Source organism: Dromiciops gliroides, chromosome 2, assembly GCF_019393635.1.
Source record: "Dromiciops gliroides isolate mDroGli1 chromosome 2, mDroGli1.pri, whole genome shotgun sequence".
In the NCBI taxonomy this organism is placed as follows: Eukaryota; Metazoa; Chordata; class Mammalia; order Microbiotheria; family Microbiotheriidae; genus Dromiciops; species Dromiciops gliroides.
In genome coordinates, this window is record NC_057862.1 from 310,418,115 (window position 1) to 310,435,780 (window position 17,666).

At 41.4% G+C, this 17,666-nt stretch overlaps 1 protein-coding gene across 2 annotated transcripts in view; it reads right to left on the minus strand.

The window, feature by feature from the left end:
• DIAPH1 (diaphanous related formin 1) overlaps nt 1-17,666 on the minus strand; it is a 94,125-nt gene that overhangs the window by 35,721 nt on the left and 40,738 nt on the right. For both annotated transcript variants that reach the window (XM_043984515.1, XM_043984516.1), the window contains exons 7-18: nt 16,070-16,133; nt 15,103-15,242; nt 14,548-14,656; nt 12,611-12,721; nt 12,311-12,429; nt 11,470-11,586; nt 10,338-10,453; nt 6,591-6,655; nt 5,579-5,758; nt 4,660-5,412; nt 3,695-3,809; nt 3,341-3,349 (exon numbers count right to left, since the gene is read on the minus strand). In XM_043984515.1, the coding sequence (XP_043840450.1) occupies nt 3,341-3,349; nt 3,695-3,809; nt 4,660-5,412; nt 5,579-5,758; nt 6,591-6,655; nt 10,338-10,453; nt 11,470-11,586; nt 12,311-12,429; nt 12,611-12,721; nt 14,548-14,656; nt 15,103-15,242; nt 16,070-16,133 (1,898 nt within the window). The remainder of the gene's footprint in view (nt 1-3,340; nt 3,350-3,694; nt 3,810-4,659; nt 5,413-5,578; nt 5,759-6,590; nt 6,656-10,337; nt 10,454-11,469; nt 11,587-12,310; nt 12,430-12,610; nt 12,722-14,547; nt 14,657-15,102; nt 15,243-16,069; nt 16,134-17,666) is intronic.

The following is a 17,666-nucleotide window of genomic DNA, read 5'->3' on the forward strand; positions in this document are numbered from 1 at the left end:
TATCATTGTCCAGGGCCAGTTCATCTCCATACTTCGGGAGGTGAAACACATGAAAATGTCTTTTTATGAGCATTATTTTGATTGAGAGAGGATTAGGAGAAGACTTATAATAAAAGAAACATACAGGACAAGAAGGGTAAGACAAATGCTAACAGAATTTTAAAAAATACTTATTTATGGAAACTTCCCTAAAATTTAGAGCAGTCTGTGACAGAAGACACCTCAGTAAAGAATGGGAAAGAAGTTTCAGTTTTAGTTACACCTGAGTTCCACTGATATTACAAAAACTTCAGAAATATCTTGTTAAAACAAGACATCAATGAAATATATATAATAGAGTGCGTCAGAATTATGGGGTTTATCTTAAAAATAAGAGAATTATTTCACTGTGGGAAATAAAAGGGAGTGAAAACCTGTAAATGATCTCAGTCACTGAAGTTTTCCTGAGAAAATCGATTTCCATTTTCTTTACATAAAAGTATCAGAACCTAATGTTCAAATTAGGTTTGTGCACTTCCAGACTAAGCAAAGAGGAGAAAGTCTGCATCAAGAAAAGAAAGCAGCAATAGAGTGACCAAAACCAGAGCTAGGAGCATGACAAACAGTACCAGATCCTACCACTCACGTGGAAAATGTTAAAAGTATACTTTTGCCATATTTCAGCATTTCAAGGATCTGTAATTTGACAGATGAGGCATTCTGTCTGCCAACACTGATCATAACTCCTGTTATGATTTAGTAGATGGTCTTGGCCAAATTTCTGTGGCTAAAACATTCATTACTCTGTGTACTATCTAATGACAAGCTTCTCTGAACTCCAACAGATTGTCCTTGAACAGCAGGCATAGGATTCACCACTAATTCTATGCTCAAAAGCTTTCTATCTTCATAGGATCTATAAAGCTTTTGATAAACATCATCAAAGTAGAACTTTTAGTACAAATTTAGTCGCAAAACTGGCAGTAAAAGTTGGTTCAAAAAGGCCACAAATATATAACCTCATCACTGGAAATAGCTCCTTCATCACTCTGGGTGGTACCCAGACAAACTCAAAAACAGGAAGACAGCAGGGAGAAAAGAGGACAAATTGAAATCAGTGTTTATAGGAATCAGTGTCTAAGAGTAGAGAAAGAGGGGGCGGCTAGGTGGCACACTGGATAAAGCACCGGCCCTGGATTCAGGAGGAACTGAGTTCAAATCCGGCCTCAGACACTTACTAGCTGTGTGACCCTGGGGAAGTCACTTAACCCCCATTTCCCCGCAAAACAAAAACAAACAAACAAAAAAACAAAACAAAAAAAAAAAGAGTAGAGAAAGCAATAGAGCCATTTGTTATCTACTTCAATTACAAATGAATGAAACAAAGTGTACATAGAACAGGGAAGGCTATTGGACTTCTGCTTTCAGTTGTCACTTTTCTGAAGTACATTGATGGATGCTCATTATTCAGATATGGGCACTCCTAAAAGGCACTAAAAGAAATCCTATTAACAATTCAAATCTGCCTAACTTCAGAACCACGGAATCTCAGCATATATTAATCTGGATGATGGTGTCTTAATAGTATCAACTAAGTGAAAATGAAAGTTTCCACACCTATAAGAGGCCAAGCCATAGCTTTAGAAAGGCTTATTAGTGGCAATGAGAACTTAAAAAGTATTCCAACTAGCCCAAAACAAGCAAAGATCCCTCTTCCAACAGACAGAAAGCTAATACAGGAATAGATTCTAGGTGATCACATGGTGGGGGAGATCAAGAAAAAGGTAGGAGTTTATCCATCAGTGGACAAGAAGACTGAAGTCAGTCTTCTTTGATAAAGATACTAAAAGGGCCTGAGGGAACATGAGCACAACCTCTAAACTAAAGAGACATAAGTTAATTGCTATCCAGGACTTCTGAAGTGAGGGTGGAAGGTCCCTGGGAAGAAAGAGGTCACTTCGACTAGAGCTAGGGCAAAGAGATAGAAGTGAACCCTGCCAGCTCACAGTACTATACAAATGCGCAAGTCACTTTCAAGGGCCACCAGAGGCACCTGTCAGCCTGTCAGGCTCCTTACTGAAACAAATTAAAATGTAATTTTGCCCCATCAGATTAAAGAAGAAAAAATACAACTGTTACATTATAAATATATTAATTTCACTTATGGGAGGAGAGTGTGAACTGAAACTATGCTTATTCATTTCACTCATCAGGAGTACACATGCAGGTCTAGATAACAAAAAACACAGGAAGGAGATGAAAAGGCCAAATAATAGGGGGTGACAACTTCTAAACACTACACCCCTGAGAGAAAACTAAAAATACTCTCCTCCTACCACTCCCTACCCATTCCAAGGCAGCACAAAACCAGTATGTTCTTAGAAGGAAAAAATGGGGAAACAGAATAAAAAATTGTTTTGTTGTTGAGTCGTTTTCAGTCATGCCCAACTCTTCCTGACCCCATTTGGGGTTTTCTTGGCAAAGATACTGGAGTAGTTTGTCATTTCCTTCTCCAGCTCATTTTACAAATGAGGAAACCGAGGCAAACAGGGTTAAGTGACTTGCCCAGGATCACACAGCTTATAGGTGGCTAAGGTCAGATTTGAACTCAGGAAGATGAGGCTTCCTGACCTCTAGGCCCAGCTCACTAGCTACTGTGCCACCTAACTTCCCATAAAGATGACAAATTAGCTTTTCTAAATGCAATGAAACAGTATGAGAATTAGAAAAATAGCTGAACAGAGCTGAAAGAGCAATAAACAAGTCACACAGTGTCTAGTTTCCAGTTCCAGCTCCACCTCTGATTAACTAATTTTGGTTAAGTCTTTTGACCCTTCTAAACTTCAGTATTCTCATTTATAAAATGGAAGATGGCAACACCTATTCTCACCATATAGGGCTGTTGTTCAGATGAGATAATGTATGTTACAATATTCTGAGCACATATATAAAGAGCTTTTATGAATATGCGACTCTATACAAATGTAAAACTTATTAATAATAACAATAATAGTAAAGGGGGGAATCATATAAGATAACATCAGAGGTAACTACCCATCATTCTCCAGAAAAAAGGCTTAAATGATGCCTTAAATTCACGTAGAGCTTTCTTTCCTGCTAAGACATGTCCTTACAATACTTGATATCTCCATGAGCCCCAAGAGAGTTTAAAGAACATCCTATCAAATAAATCACACATAGCCTTATTCATAATGAAATGAATTCCCAATACTGTGAAAGTTACCTGAATATTTCTCTTTGCAATCACCCAACACTATTTTTCCTCTCTGCCTCTTTACATTTTCTCAATTCAAGAGACCCAGCTTTAATTCTCTGAAAGCTTGTGCTATGCTATACTCACCTTTGGAAGCTGCAGAAGTTGGCCAAGGAGAAAAAAACCCATCACGGAATGAAGAATGAAATGAGAGAAAGAAAAAGGAATGATATTGCTATTTAGCAGAATTTGATACAACCATATGATAATTCACAAATGATTGTTTCATCCACTCCAAGAAACTTATCTTTATAAATCCTGTTATGCTCAAAAAAAAAGAAAATGTGTTTGTTCTTCCTAAGGGACAGGTCCCATTCTAAACCACCCAACACCTCCTTCCTCCCCTCAGTTTCCTTTCCTTTCCTTAGTCAAGGTTGATAAATTCCTCCTCTACAGGCATAATCTCTAGACCTGAACTGTCCCCACAAGGAAAGTACTTACTTTTTGTCTGGGCTGAGAAGGTGAGTGTGAGCTTGGCAAACAGCTCATTGTTCTCAAACCGGTCCTCCTTTACCTTTGTCCAAAAACAGTCCTGGGAGAGATCCTCAGCAACAAACTGTGGACACAGGCAAGGTCTGGAGTCAGTATTATGGGCTCTATATTTTCCTCCTCATGAAAACTAAATGGTAGATATGGAAAGCACCTGGACAAATTTTAAAGCACCAATTTACAGGACTAATGTTCCAACAAAATGTCATGAGGCAGCTACAATTTTTAAAGCTGGAACAAGAGATATAGACTCCAGATCAAAACAAAAAGAAACTTCTTTTGTTCTGTCATCTCTCAATTCCAGACCCTCAGACTCCTGATTCTATGGTATCTTCTTGTCACTAAAGATAAATGTGTTAATTTTGTCAGGTGAATAAATCAATCAACTGACCTAATCAATCTCTTTTTCATTTGAACCTGGGCCTTAGGAGAAGGTGGCTTATTCAGAATCTTAATGGTTTAAAAATACCCTGCAGTAAGGTTAAGTTTAGACATGGTCTTTGTTAAAGTTTTAAAAAGAAGAAAGATACAGATGTATGTATTTTAATGACAAATGTAATCCATGACTTTTTGTTTTCAGCTGCCTGAAAACTTTTGAATGGCTGATTATGAAATTTTGTTACCACAGTGCTGCCATCTTCTGGGCAAAAGGTAAAGTACATTAAGTTGATGATAAATCACAAACTAAAAAGTATTAAGAGGAGTGTACTGAATGGAGGTAGAGAGATGCTCTGTATATATGAAAGCCTTAATAAATCACTGTTAAATGATGCCAATGCTGGGACTCTGAAGACAGACTGGGCCAAAGAAAAGTAAAGGAAGTCTATCTCAGGAGTTTACCCCCTTAAAAAAGGTTGAGGCAAGAACCAGTTGCAGCTTTTTGACAATGGGCTTGCAAATCTGGCAGCAACTCTCACCTTGGACCAGTTTGGCCTTCTAAGCTGTGCCTCTGGCTTATAAAGCTTCTTTGGAGCCAATCCATAGGGCAGAACTGGAGCTGCAGTCACTCCCAGACCCCCAAATGCAGGGGGGGGAGGAGGCACACCCATTCCTGGGGGAGGTGGAGGTATGCCAGGAACCCCTAGGAATGGAGGGGGTGGTGGGATTCCAGCACCACCAGGTAAAGGGGGAGGAGGTGGGGGCATTCCAGCCCCTCCAGGCAGGGGAGGGGGAAGAGGAATGCCAACTCCACCAGGCAGGGGAGGGGGAGGAGGAATGCCAACTCCACCAGGCAGGGGAGGGGGAGGAGGAATGCCAACTCCACCAGGCAGGGGAGGGGGAGGAGGGATGCCAACTCCACCAGGCAGGGGAGGGGGAGGAGGGATGCCAACTCCACCAGGCAGGGGAGGGGGAGGAGGGATGCCAACTCCACCAGGCAGGGGAGGGGGAGGAGGGATGCCAACTCCACCAGGCAGGGGAGGGGGAGGAGGGATGCCAACTCCACCAGGCAGGGGAGGGGGAGGAGGAATGCCAACTCCACCAGGCAGGGGAGGAGGAGGGGGTGGAGAAGGTATAGAAACGCCACCAGGTAAAGGAGGGGGTGGAGGTGGAGGGGGTATGTTAGAGGCACTAGGCAAAGGAGGAACAAGAGGAACAGAAGAGACTACTGCAGCTGAGAGAGAAGCCATATCCTTCTTGGTATCTTCCAGTTCCTTTGACAAACTGGCAACCTATAGAAGAAAGCAACATCAGCATAAGAAATTGAACACTTTCCAGCTACATTCCCAGCAAAAGGTAACAGTTCATTGTGATTCTTAGGCTTGCCTATCTTGAGGTTTTAGAATGAACACTTTCAATAGTCGGCGATATACTCCCCTCCCCCTGCCCAGATGCTACCTTTCCAGTCAGCTGAGAGACTTCAGCCTCCAGGTCCTTTTTCTCAGTAGCTAATTGTTGCTTCTCTGCATCCAATGTTTGTTTCTCTCCTTGTAGGTCCTGGAGCTTCTGTTCAAAGTCACTCTCCATCTTTTTCATCTCGACCTGTAGCTCATGCCGGGCAGTTAGCTCTGAGTCCAGCTAAAGAAAAAGAGAATCAATATCCCAGGAAGCTACTGGGATCCTCTAACATCCTCTCTTGCCCAAGGCAAGGCAAGAAGCTAACACACCATATTGTATGACTATTTTACCTCTGGAGCTGGTCTAGACCAGAGGCCAGGCTTAGGAAGGGAGAATGATAATACTTTGACCTAAAACTTGGGACTTGAGAGTAGGGATCCTGGATGTTATTTCAATGCTCTTCCCACTTCTACAGTCACAGCTATGGGTCTGTAAGTTTAAGGGCATTTTCTTTATTTAACCAGTTTGCATTTTTATGGCCCTTTAAGATTTGTGAAGTAAAGTGTATATAAGGGGATTTGGGAGCAAAACCCACCCCTTCCCTGATAGAGAACTAAGGTGTTCAAGGATGACCACAGAGAAACCAAAGACAGGGCCTGGTGAAGATACATAGCATCAAAGCCACCCTATTCAGGACCTTATTGCTCCAAGGGAAGAGACTGAAGAATGCCAAAGTAACCCAAGCGAGCAGTTATTTTGCTATAGATAGCATATCTATTCTGTTCCTGGCCCAGGAAAGGAAATAGTATAAGAACACTACTGTTTCTACATGTGCACACCCATGCTGCTTTCTAAACTAAGCAGCTAAGTAAGCCCCAAAGGCAGGACTCTTTCCATGGACCCATAATGTGCCAAGCTCAGCAGAATGACTGGGGAAGGGGAGTAGGAGGTAGATGTGGAGGTAGGGATGGAGGAAAATAGAAAACTAGTGGGTTAGGCAACCAAGACTACTCTCAGACAAAAAGAAGATGGAGGTACTTTAGGTAAACCTTCTTTGGCTTCTTATAATCACCTTCTTTTCCAACTCTATAGCTTTGGCCTCAGTTTTCTCCACTTTTGTTTTATCAATCATTTGATCTGAAAAAAAGAGAAGATAAGAAGTAAAATTTCCAGTTCTCTCTGCCCTCTCACTCCATCCTAGCCAAAAATCCTTCTAACATCCTCTGAAATGTATTCTAAAGAGTAGATCCCTTTTCCCACCACTGCTTTCAACCTAAAAGGATTTATAATCCCTAGTTTCACATATAAAGCATGACTCTCTAGAATCTACTGTAGTACCTCCCAGATCCTACAGAGGGACAAAGTTGTGAGTATATATGTAAAAATAATGATAAGATCTAGATAAAAGACAGGGGGAAAGGCCAGTAAATTGTTTTGAATCTAGAACCACATCTTCTCTAACATGCTTTTATTTTTCTATTTCTGTACAGGGCATTATCATCTTTTTAGTCACACATGTTCAAAAACTTCAAAATCATCTCTCAGTTGGCCATTTTCTCTTATCCCACATATCTAATCAGTTGCTAAAGTCTTGCTGATTCTATCTCCACAACATCTCTCATACCCATACCCTTCTCTCCATTCATACAACCCCTACACAAGGTCAGGCTCTTATCTGGACTACTTCAATAGCCTTCAAGTGGGGAGGGAGGATGGTTGAACAGGGAAGGAGTGGTTTATAGTATTGTTTATTACAAATTTCTAGTTAAAAAAATTACAAGAGAGATGTTTTACATATAAACTCTGGTGTTAAGAATACAATATAGCTCGTTACATAAAGAGCCATGACATCAGCAACAACTGAGAAATTCATTATGTAGAAGATTATCATCTGCTTTCATATGGTCTCCCTCATAAAGAATGTAATTTGATGTTCATCATATCTTTTAAAGAAGCTCATTGGGGGCAGCTAGGTGGCACAGTGGATAAAGCACCGGTCTTGGATTCAGGAGGACCTGAGTTCAAATCCGGCCTCAGACACTTGACACTTACTAGCTGTGTGACCCTGGACAAGTCACTTAACCCCAATTGCTTCACCACCACCCCCCAAAAAGAAGCTCATGAATGTTGATGCTCCCTCCATAGGAACAGAGAGATGAACAGCTAAGGAAGAACAAAGCTCCCACTGACATTCATCCTATATCCTGTGATATAAATGATTATAAATGCCCAAAAGATTAAAAATAACTTCATATTTCCAATTTTGCTTTGTCTTCTTTGTGAGGACTGTTTATTCTCCTAATCTGTAGATGTAAAGACATGTATTCCAAATAAAGTCCTAATAGGCTAACCCACTTCCAGAAATGACAGAAAGTAAAATAGTAAATTGTGAAGGGGCTATATAAACTATTTTGAGATCTAACTCTCTCTTTCTCTCTGGCTAATTTATCTGCCTGTCTTGTGTAATGATTGGAGTGATGCCACTTGCTGGAGAGTTACTATAGGAAAGCTCCACCACGAGGAGAAGGCATCTGAGGGCAAGGCATGCGGCTTTTCCTTGGCATCAGGAAGTGACATTTGTTCGTGGGTACTGTCTATCAAAGCTATCAGCCAATTAGCTTGGAGCCGTGTGGGTGGGTAGATGGGATGTTCCCAGTTCCACAGGAGGTTTGTGGGATGAAGAAGGAAGCATTGAGTCTTTTTTGTTCCTGACCTCGCCATGGCAGGTGGGATGATGGGGTCTCTTAGAAATAGTTAGATTTTTACCTTTCTCTCTGATCATTAGATCCTAATGCTCTTTAATAAATACTTAAATATAGTAGCTAAAGCTTATAATTTATTGGCGACCACTCATTAGATATTTTTGACAGACTAGCTAGAATTTTAGCCCCTTACACTTGGCTCCTAAAGGAGAAGCATCTTGACTAGAGAATCCAGCCTGAGAAGGGAAGGAGCTCCTACGAGTGCTGCATCTCTAGCTTCCAGAACCTGCTGTTATTCCCAGCCACATATATGGCACCCAAGCCAGGTGCTTCCGATTACCTTATTCATACAGAGAAGGTACCAATGGTTTAGATTAGTTTCTTCTTCAAATGGAAAAAAGTTTTAGGGGCTTGTCGCTGAAAGCTGCCTTGTCCATTAATGTTCCTTTAAATGGTAGCACCAAAGTAAGGAAAGTATGTATCGATAGCCAAATATTTACAACTGCTAATGTAAACTGCCTAGTCCCAGGATGTCTATCCTACTTTTTTGACCTTCTGCAATAGCCTTCTCCTAGGTCTCCCTGCCTCAAGGCACTCCTCAATCCAATACACCCTCCATGGAGTTGCTGAAGTGATGTCCCTGAAGACAAAATGAAAGGAAGGGAGGAAGGGAGATAAAAGAATTTTTATGGGAGGGATACCACAAGCTTGAGATGTAGAGCTTGAGTTCAGACTCTGAGGAAAGTAGGGGTTCCAAAAGGAATAGGTAAAGGGAAAGTGAATTCAAGGCATGGATTTTTGTGCCTTTCTATCCCACTGGAATATATTAAAAGAATATATTCCTTCCTTGTCCCCTTAACAAACCGCATCACTCACACATGCACAGTTTGCCTAAAGAAGTTTACCTTCCCTAGATGCAAAGGCATAAAGATGGGAAATGAAGAGCCACGTATGGAAAAAAAAAGATGGAATGACTAGATCATAAAGTATATTAGAGTAACATGTAATTAGGACCAAAAAGGTAGGCCACAAATAGGCTGTTAAGGGCTTTCAATACCAAATAGAGCAGTTTGTACTTTATCCTAGATAACAGAGAACCTAAATGCCCTAGGGAATAAAGAATGGACTTTATTGAGTAAAATAGTGACACGATAGACCTGGACTTTAGAAAAATCATTTTGGCACTGTGTGGAGGATAGAATGTAGTGAGGAAAACTTGAAGTAGGGAAACCAATTAGAAGGCTACTGAAACAGTTCAGATAAGGGCCTAAAACTAGGATGGTGACTTTGGGGAGAGAAGAAATGGATGCAGTAGTAGAAATGATAAGATTTGGTAATGGGGTATCTGGGGTCAGTGAGAGGAGCTGAAGATGACACCGAGGGATGACTGAATGACTGGAGGGATAGTGTTGCCCTGGACAGTAATACAGAAGTCCAGAAGGGAATGGGTTTGAAAGGAAAGATAAGAGTTATTTTGGATATCCTGCTTGAGATATCCATAGGACAATTAGTTCAAAATGTCCCAAAGGCAGTTAGTGATGCAAACTAGAGTTCAGGAAGGAGAAAAGGGCAGGATACAGAATAAAATAAAAACTCTTCCATTTGGTACATAAAGCCCTTCAAAACCTGGCTCCAATTCATCTTTTCAGTGTTGTTATACACTCATTCTTTTCAGCTCCTCTTCAGTATAGCCAAACTAGCCTTGTCATTGTTCTTTACACACAACACTCAATCGTCTATTCCCATGCCTTGACACAAGCTTGAAATGCCCTCCCCTTTCCTCATCTCTGCCTCACAGAACCCCTAGTTTCCTTTAGACCTTGGCTCAATATGGGGCCTTTCCAGATCCTCCCAGAGAGCGCCTGTCCAACAGAATGATGTGGTATTTATTTTGGACATACTTGTATGTGTACATGGTATATCCTTCTACAGAATGTGAGCCTCTTGCGGAACAAGGATAATATCATCTTTGTCTTTGTCTTCCCCAAAACCTAGTGTTATGTCTGGCATTTATTAAATGCTTATTCTTTTGATTAATTAACTGGGAAGGGAGATGGGAGGTGGAGAAGGTGTTTCAATGAAAATCCAAGAGAAGCAGTAGTTACCCCTGTGCTTACCAATCAACCCTTCGATGTCTATTTGGAGGTGTCGGCACTTGAAGTCAGGATCAGAACCATTCTTGTGCAGCACTATCTGGGATATACATTCATCTATCAGCTTATAGTACTGAGGTCTGCAGAAAAGAAAAAGGGAGTGAGGAATAACCAAAATACCCTCAGGCTCCAAAGAAGCTCTGGGCCCTAGAAGTCACCTGGCTGTAAGAAACAGTTCCAGTGCCTTTCCTCTGTTGGTTATTTCACATTTCTCCTGCCTACAGCTTGTTATTGTACATAATTCTTTGCAATGCTGTCTCCCTCATTAGACTGTGAGCTCTTCAAGACAAGGGACTTTCTTTTACCTTTCTTCGTGACCCCATCACTTAGCACAGTATCTGGCACAAAGAAGCTTAATAAATGTTGGTTGGCTGACTGAGTCAATCACTAACTCGGTGTGGAACCTCAAGGAAAAATCTGAGATAAGGTCCTTTTTAGAAGTCTGAAATAAGGTTGTTATAGTCATGCCATAAATGATTCCAGTTTTCTGGACAATTAAAATCCTAAATTCCTGAGGGCTTTCTCTCTCTCTTTTTCAACCCCATCTCTCCCACAGAATTTTGTCTCACTCTTCCTCTGACAGGACAATACTATGATTATCTGCTGACTATTCCTTTTTTGGGGGAGGTTGTGGGGGGTTTGTGGGGCAATGAGGGTTGTGATTTGCCCAGGGTCACGCAGCTAGTGTCAAGTGTCTGAGGCCGGATTTGAACTTAGGTCCTCCTGAATCCAGGGTCGGTGCTTTATCCCCCCCAAGGGGGCCACCTAGTTGCCCCCTTGACTATTCCTTTTCAATCAAATGGGCATGTACAATTCCATTCCTTCAAATGAAAATTTCTTTAAAGATAACCTTAAAATGTCCCTACCAAAAGAGATTGTGCTCTTTGTACTTCTCAGCCAATCAGAAGTAGTTTTCTGCCTATTAAAGAGAAAATTCTGGGACACCTATCTATGGCTATGAGTGAATGCTAGTCCTTAGTCTCCTTTACTTCCTCTACTCTACCTTGTAATCTAAAAGTTTGTTTTTCCTCCTTAATTTAACACCAAAGTAGCCACCTGCCCCTAGCTTTCCCAGGCACCCTACCACCCACTTCACCTGGCTTCGTAGTCATTTCGAACCAGCAGCAGGTGCTGCATGATGGACAGGAAAAGTGGCTCAGCCTTTGAATCCTTAACCGTGTTCAGGAGGATCTGGAAAACTTCATTGAAATCAGTGGAAAAGGGGAAGGGCTAAGGAAAACATGACTTTAGAAACTAGGCTAGTCACAGACTCCTGACACTTGTAGGAATTCTATGAAACTAGTAAGATGCCAATCACACCCCACCTTAAGGACCTGTCCTCCCAAAAAACAAACGCCATCGTTAGCACAGAGAATCAAGCTCCATCTCCTGAGCACCCTTAACTCAAGAGACCACTGTGCAAAAGGTTTATGTTGTAAAGCTCTTCAGATCTAGAGGATCAAGTAGCAAAGAGAACATAAAGTAACTACAAAAGTAGCTGTACGGGATTTCAACATGTAACCAAATTATTGCTAGTCTCAATCCTCATTGAAGAAATATGCACAGAGGAATCAGGGGCATACAAACCTGCTCAAAAGGTCATGCTTTGGCCACATTCCTTAACCTATGTTTTCTTGCAATTAAATTCAAACCTTGCAGTACTGCCAGGAAGCAAAGACCAATCTTTCTGGCCTCTTCCATTGTAAAGGACTCTCTGATGTCCTTGCCTGAGGTTTCTCAGAAAAAAAGAAGCCTGAGAATGTCGTAAAGAATGTCCACAAGGCTCTCTTGCTGAGTCAATCACAGGGACATGGAACCTAATTCCTTAAGCAATGAAATCTTTCTCACAAAATAAAGATTTCATCCAAAGTTCAGCTGCTACTACTGAATGGAACACAGGCACCACATTGTGGAGCCATTATGCAGCAGAAGGATATTCCATTTCCATTCGTATGTCTTCCAGTCTTCCCTTCAGGTCATAGGAATCCTCCTCCCCTTGTTCATCAAACACAGCCAGCTGTACCTTCATATCGTCATTCTCCATCAGCCGCAGGTCCTATCAACAGTCAAGCACAGGCATCAGAGAACTTAGAAGTGTTCATTATGTCCTGGTTATTACCCAAAATTGTTTTAAAATGATAACCTAGACTTTCAAGAGGATGAGAGATACTAGTGCAAAAAAAATTAAAAAGAGGAAAAACCAAGTCATATTATAATGCTGAGGGACTTGACCTCACCTTAAGCACTTGCTGCAGACCTGAACGCATCAGCTCACTTCGGATGTGAACTCTGAAATCAAGTTCTTCTGCAGGAGTGATGAGGGCATTGATCAACTGTAGACATCCCACCTAAGATGGAAAGATAGGACAGCTGGGTCAATGTTTACTTCTGGAGGAAACTAAGGAAAGTTCATTTTCCATTAAACTTATTTTTAGAGGAAAATACATACCCTCAGCATATAACATAGATCCTACAAGGTCTACTAAAGTCATGAGGCCCAATCTTTGATATAATTCCTGGTCCTTTGAAACCTTGGAACGGGCAAGTGTCTTCCTTGTTTGAAAATTCAGTTTTCCCAGCTATAAAATAATCACAGCCATTTCCTAGCCAAAGTTGAATCGAGGATGGGTCACCAGAGGCTATTTGGCCAAAGACAGTTTTCTGTACTTTTACTTTTGGGCTGAAATCTATCACTAGTATAGGAAGCTCCTCAGTGAGGAAACTCCCTCTACCAAGACTGATTGGCAATTCATCTGCATCTCAGTCTTAAGAGACTGAATGACTTGCCCAAAGTTTTATACTGCTCGTTTGTGTCACAGGTTGGACTTGAACCCTGATCAGCCTGATTTCAGTCCCCTATGTCAAACTGTCTCTCAATCCAAAATGTACCTAACCAAAATTCCTATCTCCAGTATCACTGACAAGTGGTCATCTAGCCTCTGCTTGAAGACCTGTAGTAGTGTGCTCCACATCTGGCCTACTCCAATTACTAAAGAATGGTTCCTTACATTAAGTCTAAATCTGCCTCTCTGTAACTTCCACCCAATGGCTCCTACGAGGACCTACTTGGCCCTCCAGGACCAATCAAAACAAGTCTAATCCTTTTTCTTCATAATTCTCAAATACTTAGAAACTAACCCCCACCCCCCCACCGCCTGCAAGAACAGGCATTGCTGTATGACCTCTGAAAGACTGGGAAGAGAGAGTAGAATCTATATTCTTCCTTTGGCTCAAAAAGGGTCATTTAAAAAAAAAAAAGGGTCATTGAGCCCAAGGGTCTTTGGACAGTTCAGACACACAAAACATGGGTGGAATTGTATAATAGAAACACAGAAATTGACATTACATAGTTTTTAGTCAATTAGGTAAATACCAGACTTACAATAACGTGTAAATATAGCATAATTATGATACTGAGAAGCATATTGGGACTTTAAGTCCTCCTGTTTGAGCTACAAGCGATTTCTACGAATCCTACTTCTGGCACTTAATAGTTCTTTGATTCTGAGCAAGTCACCGAACTCTGAGCCTCACTTTCCCCATCAGTAAAACAGGTATAAATAATACCTGTAGTGTTCACCTCAGAGTTGTTGTGAGACTTAAACGAGATAAAGTAGGTGCTGCACTTTGCCTTCCTTCAGGCACTATCAAAATGTGAATTGTGTGGGGCAGCTAGGTGGCGCAGTAGATAGAGCACTGGCCCTGGATTCAGGAGGACCTGAGTTCAAATCCAATTTCAGACACTTGACACTAGCTGTGTGACCCTGGGCAAGTCACTTAATCCCAATTGCCACACACACACACACACAAAATAATAAATAAACAGATAGCTTAGTTGGTTAAAAAAAAATACTTGGAAACTACTATCATGACTCCTCTAAGTCTTGTGTTTTCTAGGTTAAATATCCTCAGTTTCTTTAATACATTTTTATAGGGCATGATCTCCAGTCCTGGATGCCCTCATGCTAGCATCTTACACTCCAGCTTACCTATGTCCTTCCTAAAATGTGGCACCCAAGAAAGTCTGCTTTCTTGGGAAAGAAGGCCTATATTTACCCTTTAGCATAAAGCATACAGAAAGAAGACACTCCATTTGTTCTAGTGAGAGACTGGAAGATGCAAGAAAGATTGCCCCCTGCATCTCCTTCCCAGGTGTTGTTCTCAGATTACATACCTTGAGGGCAATGGAAGTTCCACTCTTTAATCCCTCCAAGAGAGGCTGGAAGCGGTCTACTTCCTCCATCTCTGCTCGCTCTGTCATAGCCTCCAGAACTCGTTCATTCCTGCATTGGAGGTAGTGGTGGGAAGGTGGGAAGAAAAGAATGGGGGAAAAGGAAGATTGATTATTCAGGGTCTTACCCTGGAGTTATGGGTAAGAAGAAAAAAGAAAGGGTATAATTATTCTGGCACAACGATCCAAGAAGAGAAATCTTTTTGGAAGTATAGAAAAATTCCCACACCACTGCTTCCACCTCTCAGAGGCTCAGTAGTAGACAGTGGCTCAAAGGATAGCTTCTACTAGTGCTCCTAAATAAAGTTTCTTCTAAAGACAGTCACTCCACATAGGACTCGTACTGGGAATGAGATTCCATCCTGAGAAGAACTACAGTCTATCCAAGCAACTGAGTACAAAAGGCACATTCCCCTGCACTCAAGCGAACCATCCCTCCAGCACATATACTTTCAGGGATCAAAAAAGGGGAAAGGAAGAAAATCCCAAGTCACATACATATCCTCAGGCTGTGGTAGAATGCAGAGAGCAGACAGAAGCTTGGCTGCATCAATCATCATATTGGGGACAGCAGGGTCCATGGCTCTGACCAGCAGCAGGATTCCTTCTTCTGTTTCCAACATTGTCTTGATCCCAAACTGGCAAAGCAAGAACAGGAAAGAAGCATATAAAGATTTTAGATCCAAACCAAAGAATGTGAAGAGGCAGAACCCCATGACTCTTTCTCAGCAGAATCCCAGACTACAAAACAAGTAAAATCTCTTCCTGCAGAGGTACAAGAACCCAAGTTCTCCAAGGATGGAACTAACTAGTCATTAATGCAAATAAATATGAAAAGGGAGAACTAATCTGAAACAAAGCTGTCTCATTTTATTATGAGTCAAAGCAGAAAGAGTAAGGGGATTTGAAAAACAGGCACATGGGAGTAGTAGACTACACTGGAATGAGAGAGGAAGTCGCTAGGTGGCATAGTGCGTAGCATGCTGGGCCTTGGGTCAAGAAGACCTGAGTTCAAATCCAACCTCAGATACTTCTTAGCTGTGCAACTCTGGGCAAGTGAAACTATAAAATGGGGATCATAATAGTAGCTACCTCCCAAGGTTTTTGCGAGGATCCAATGAGTATATTTGTAGAGCATTCGGCACTCTGCCTGGCATATAGTAAGCGCTATATAAACACTAGCAATTATTAGGTAAGGAGAGAGGTCAAATTTTTAAAAAGAATATGTGCAGGTTAGGAAACTAGAAAGCACAGAACAAAAAGCAAGGGAAGAAGAGAACTATGCTTGAAAGGGGTGATAAAGGATGTATAGGTGCCCCCCCCCCCGCCCCCAAATAGGTATAAACTAGGATAACGGAAACTTGTTTAATCTCATGCTCTTGGCTACCTCTTTGGAGTTACCAAGTGGAGAGGGGACTGGGTAGGATAAGAGAGGTAGGGAGATAGAGAAGAGAGAAGATCTTACCTTGTTGTTCATAAAAGCTTTCAAGCAGCGAATGATCTCATGCTTATTACGGCTATCGTAGCTTCTGCACAAAGAAGAAGCAATCAGTGAAATGTCTTTAATTCTATATTCCCTCCCAACATCCAAAGACAAGGCTCTTAAACTTGGACACAAGACTCAGCCCTGAAATCCTAAAGGCAAAAAAAGGCAGAGCAACAAACACTTAAGTGCCTGCTATGGAGGTGACTACAAAAACCAAGATAAGGCAATCCCAACCCTTAGCAGCTTACATTTTACAGAAGGAAATGAAATGTAACATATAAATGAGCAAAGACAAGATCATTTGAGGAGGGAAAACAGCACCCACAAAATAGAGGGAGTCAGGAAGTATTTTTGAGAGTAAGTGGTCCCTCAGCTAAACCATAAATGAAGTTGAGGACTTTAAGCTAGAAGTAAAGGTGAGGAAAGAATGCAGTCCAAACACAGTGCAGGGAAAGGTATCAAGACAGGAGATGAGATACCAAGTTTGAGCAACAGTAAACAGGATGATGTGGCTGAATTCTATAGAGTCTGAAAGAGCTGGAAAGTCAAGTTGAAACTAGATTGTGGGGGGCAGCTAGGTGGCAACAGTGGATAGAGCACTGGCCCTGGATTCAGGAGTACCTGAGTTCAAATCTGGCCTCAGACATTTGACACTTACTAGCTGTGTGACCCTGGGCAAGTCACTTAACCCTCATTGCCCCACGAAAGAAAGAAAGAAAGAAAGAAAGAAAGAAAGAAAGAAAGAAAGAAAGAAAGAAAGAAAGAAAGAAAGAAAGAAAGAAAGAAAGAAAGAAACTAGATTGTGGGGCAGCTAGGTGGCACAGTGGATAGAGCACCGACCCTGGATTCAGGAGGACCTGAGTTCAAATCCAGCCTCAGACACTTAACACTTACTAGCTGTGTGACCCTGAGCAAGTCACTTAACCCCAACTGCCTCACCAAAAAAGAAAGAAAGAAACTAGATTGTGAGAGGTTTATATATCGGGGGAGGAGTTTGTATTTTATCCTGGAGGTATTAGAAAATCCCTGGAGACTTGAGCAGAAAATGACACTGACACTGTCAAACAAATGTCTCAGAATAGTTATTTTGGCAGTTATTGAAGAGATCCGTAAGTCCTGATCCTAGTAAGTTCTGTCTTGTCTCTTCAGCTTCAAAGCTAAGAATCCAGTGGAAGTAGGACCACAAACCTTCCCACTAATCCTCCAAGCACCAACAGAATCAATTCTCTTTCATATTCTCCAAAGTTCTATTCCAATACCTCAGTGTGGTATGGGCTACAAGTTCTGGATGGTTGGACCAATCTGGAAAGGCTTTTAAAATTGATCCAGTGATAGACTGCATGCCCAGTATCTGAAATCCAGCTGAGCTAAGTTTGGAAATATCACCATCAAAAGTGTGATGAAATTTTGGGCCAATTCAGCTCAGATTATTTACTAAGTTATAAAAGGGCTGGTGGCTACATCAGTGGAATAATAAAATTCTAGATTCCTGAAGCAACTGTCCAACAAAGTACTAACTACCATTTAGAAAAATGCCCCATAGATTGATACCTTACTCCATTATATCCTATTAAAT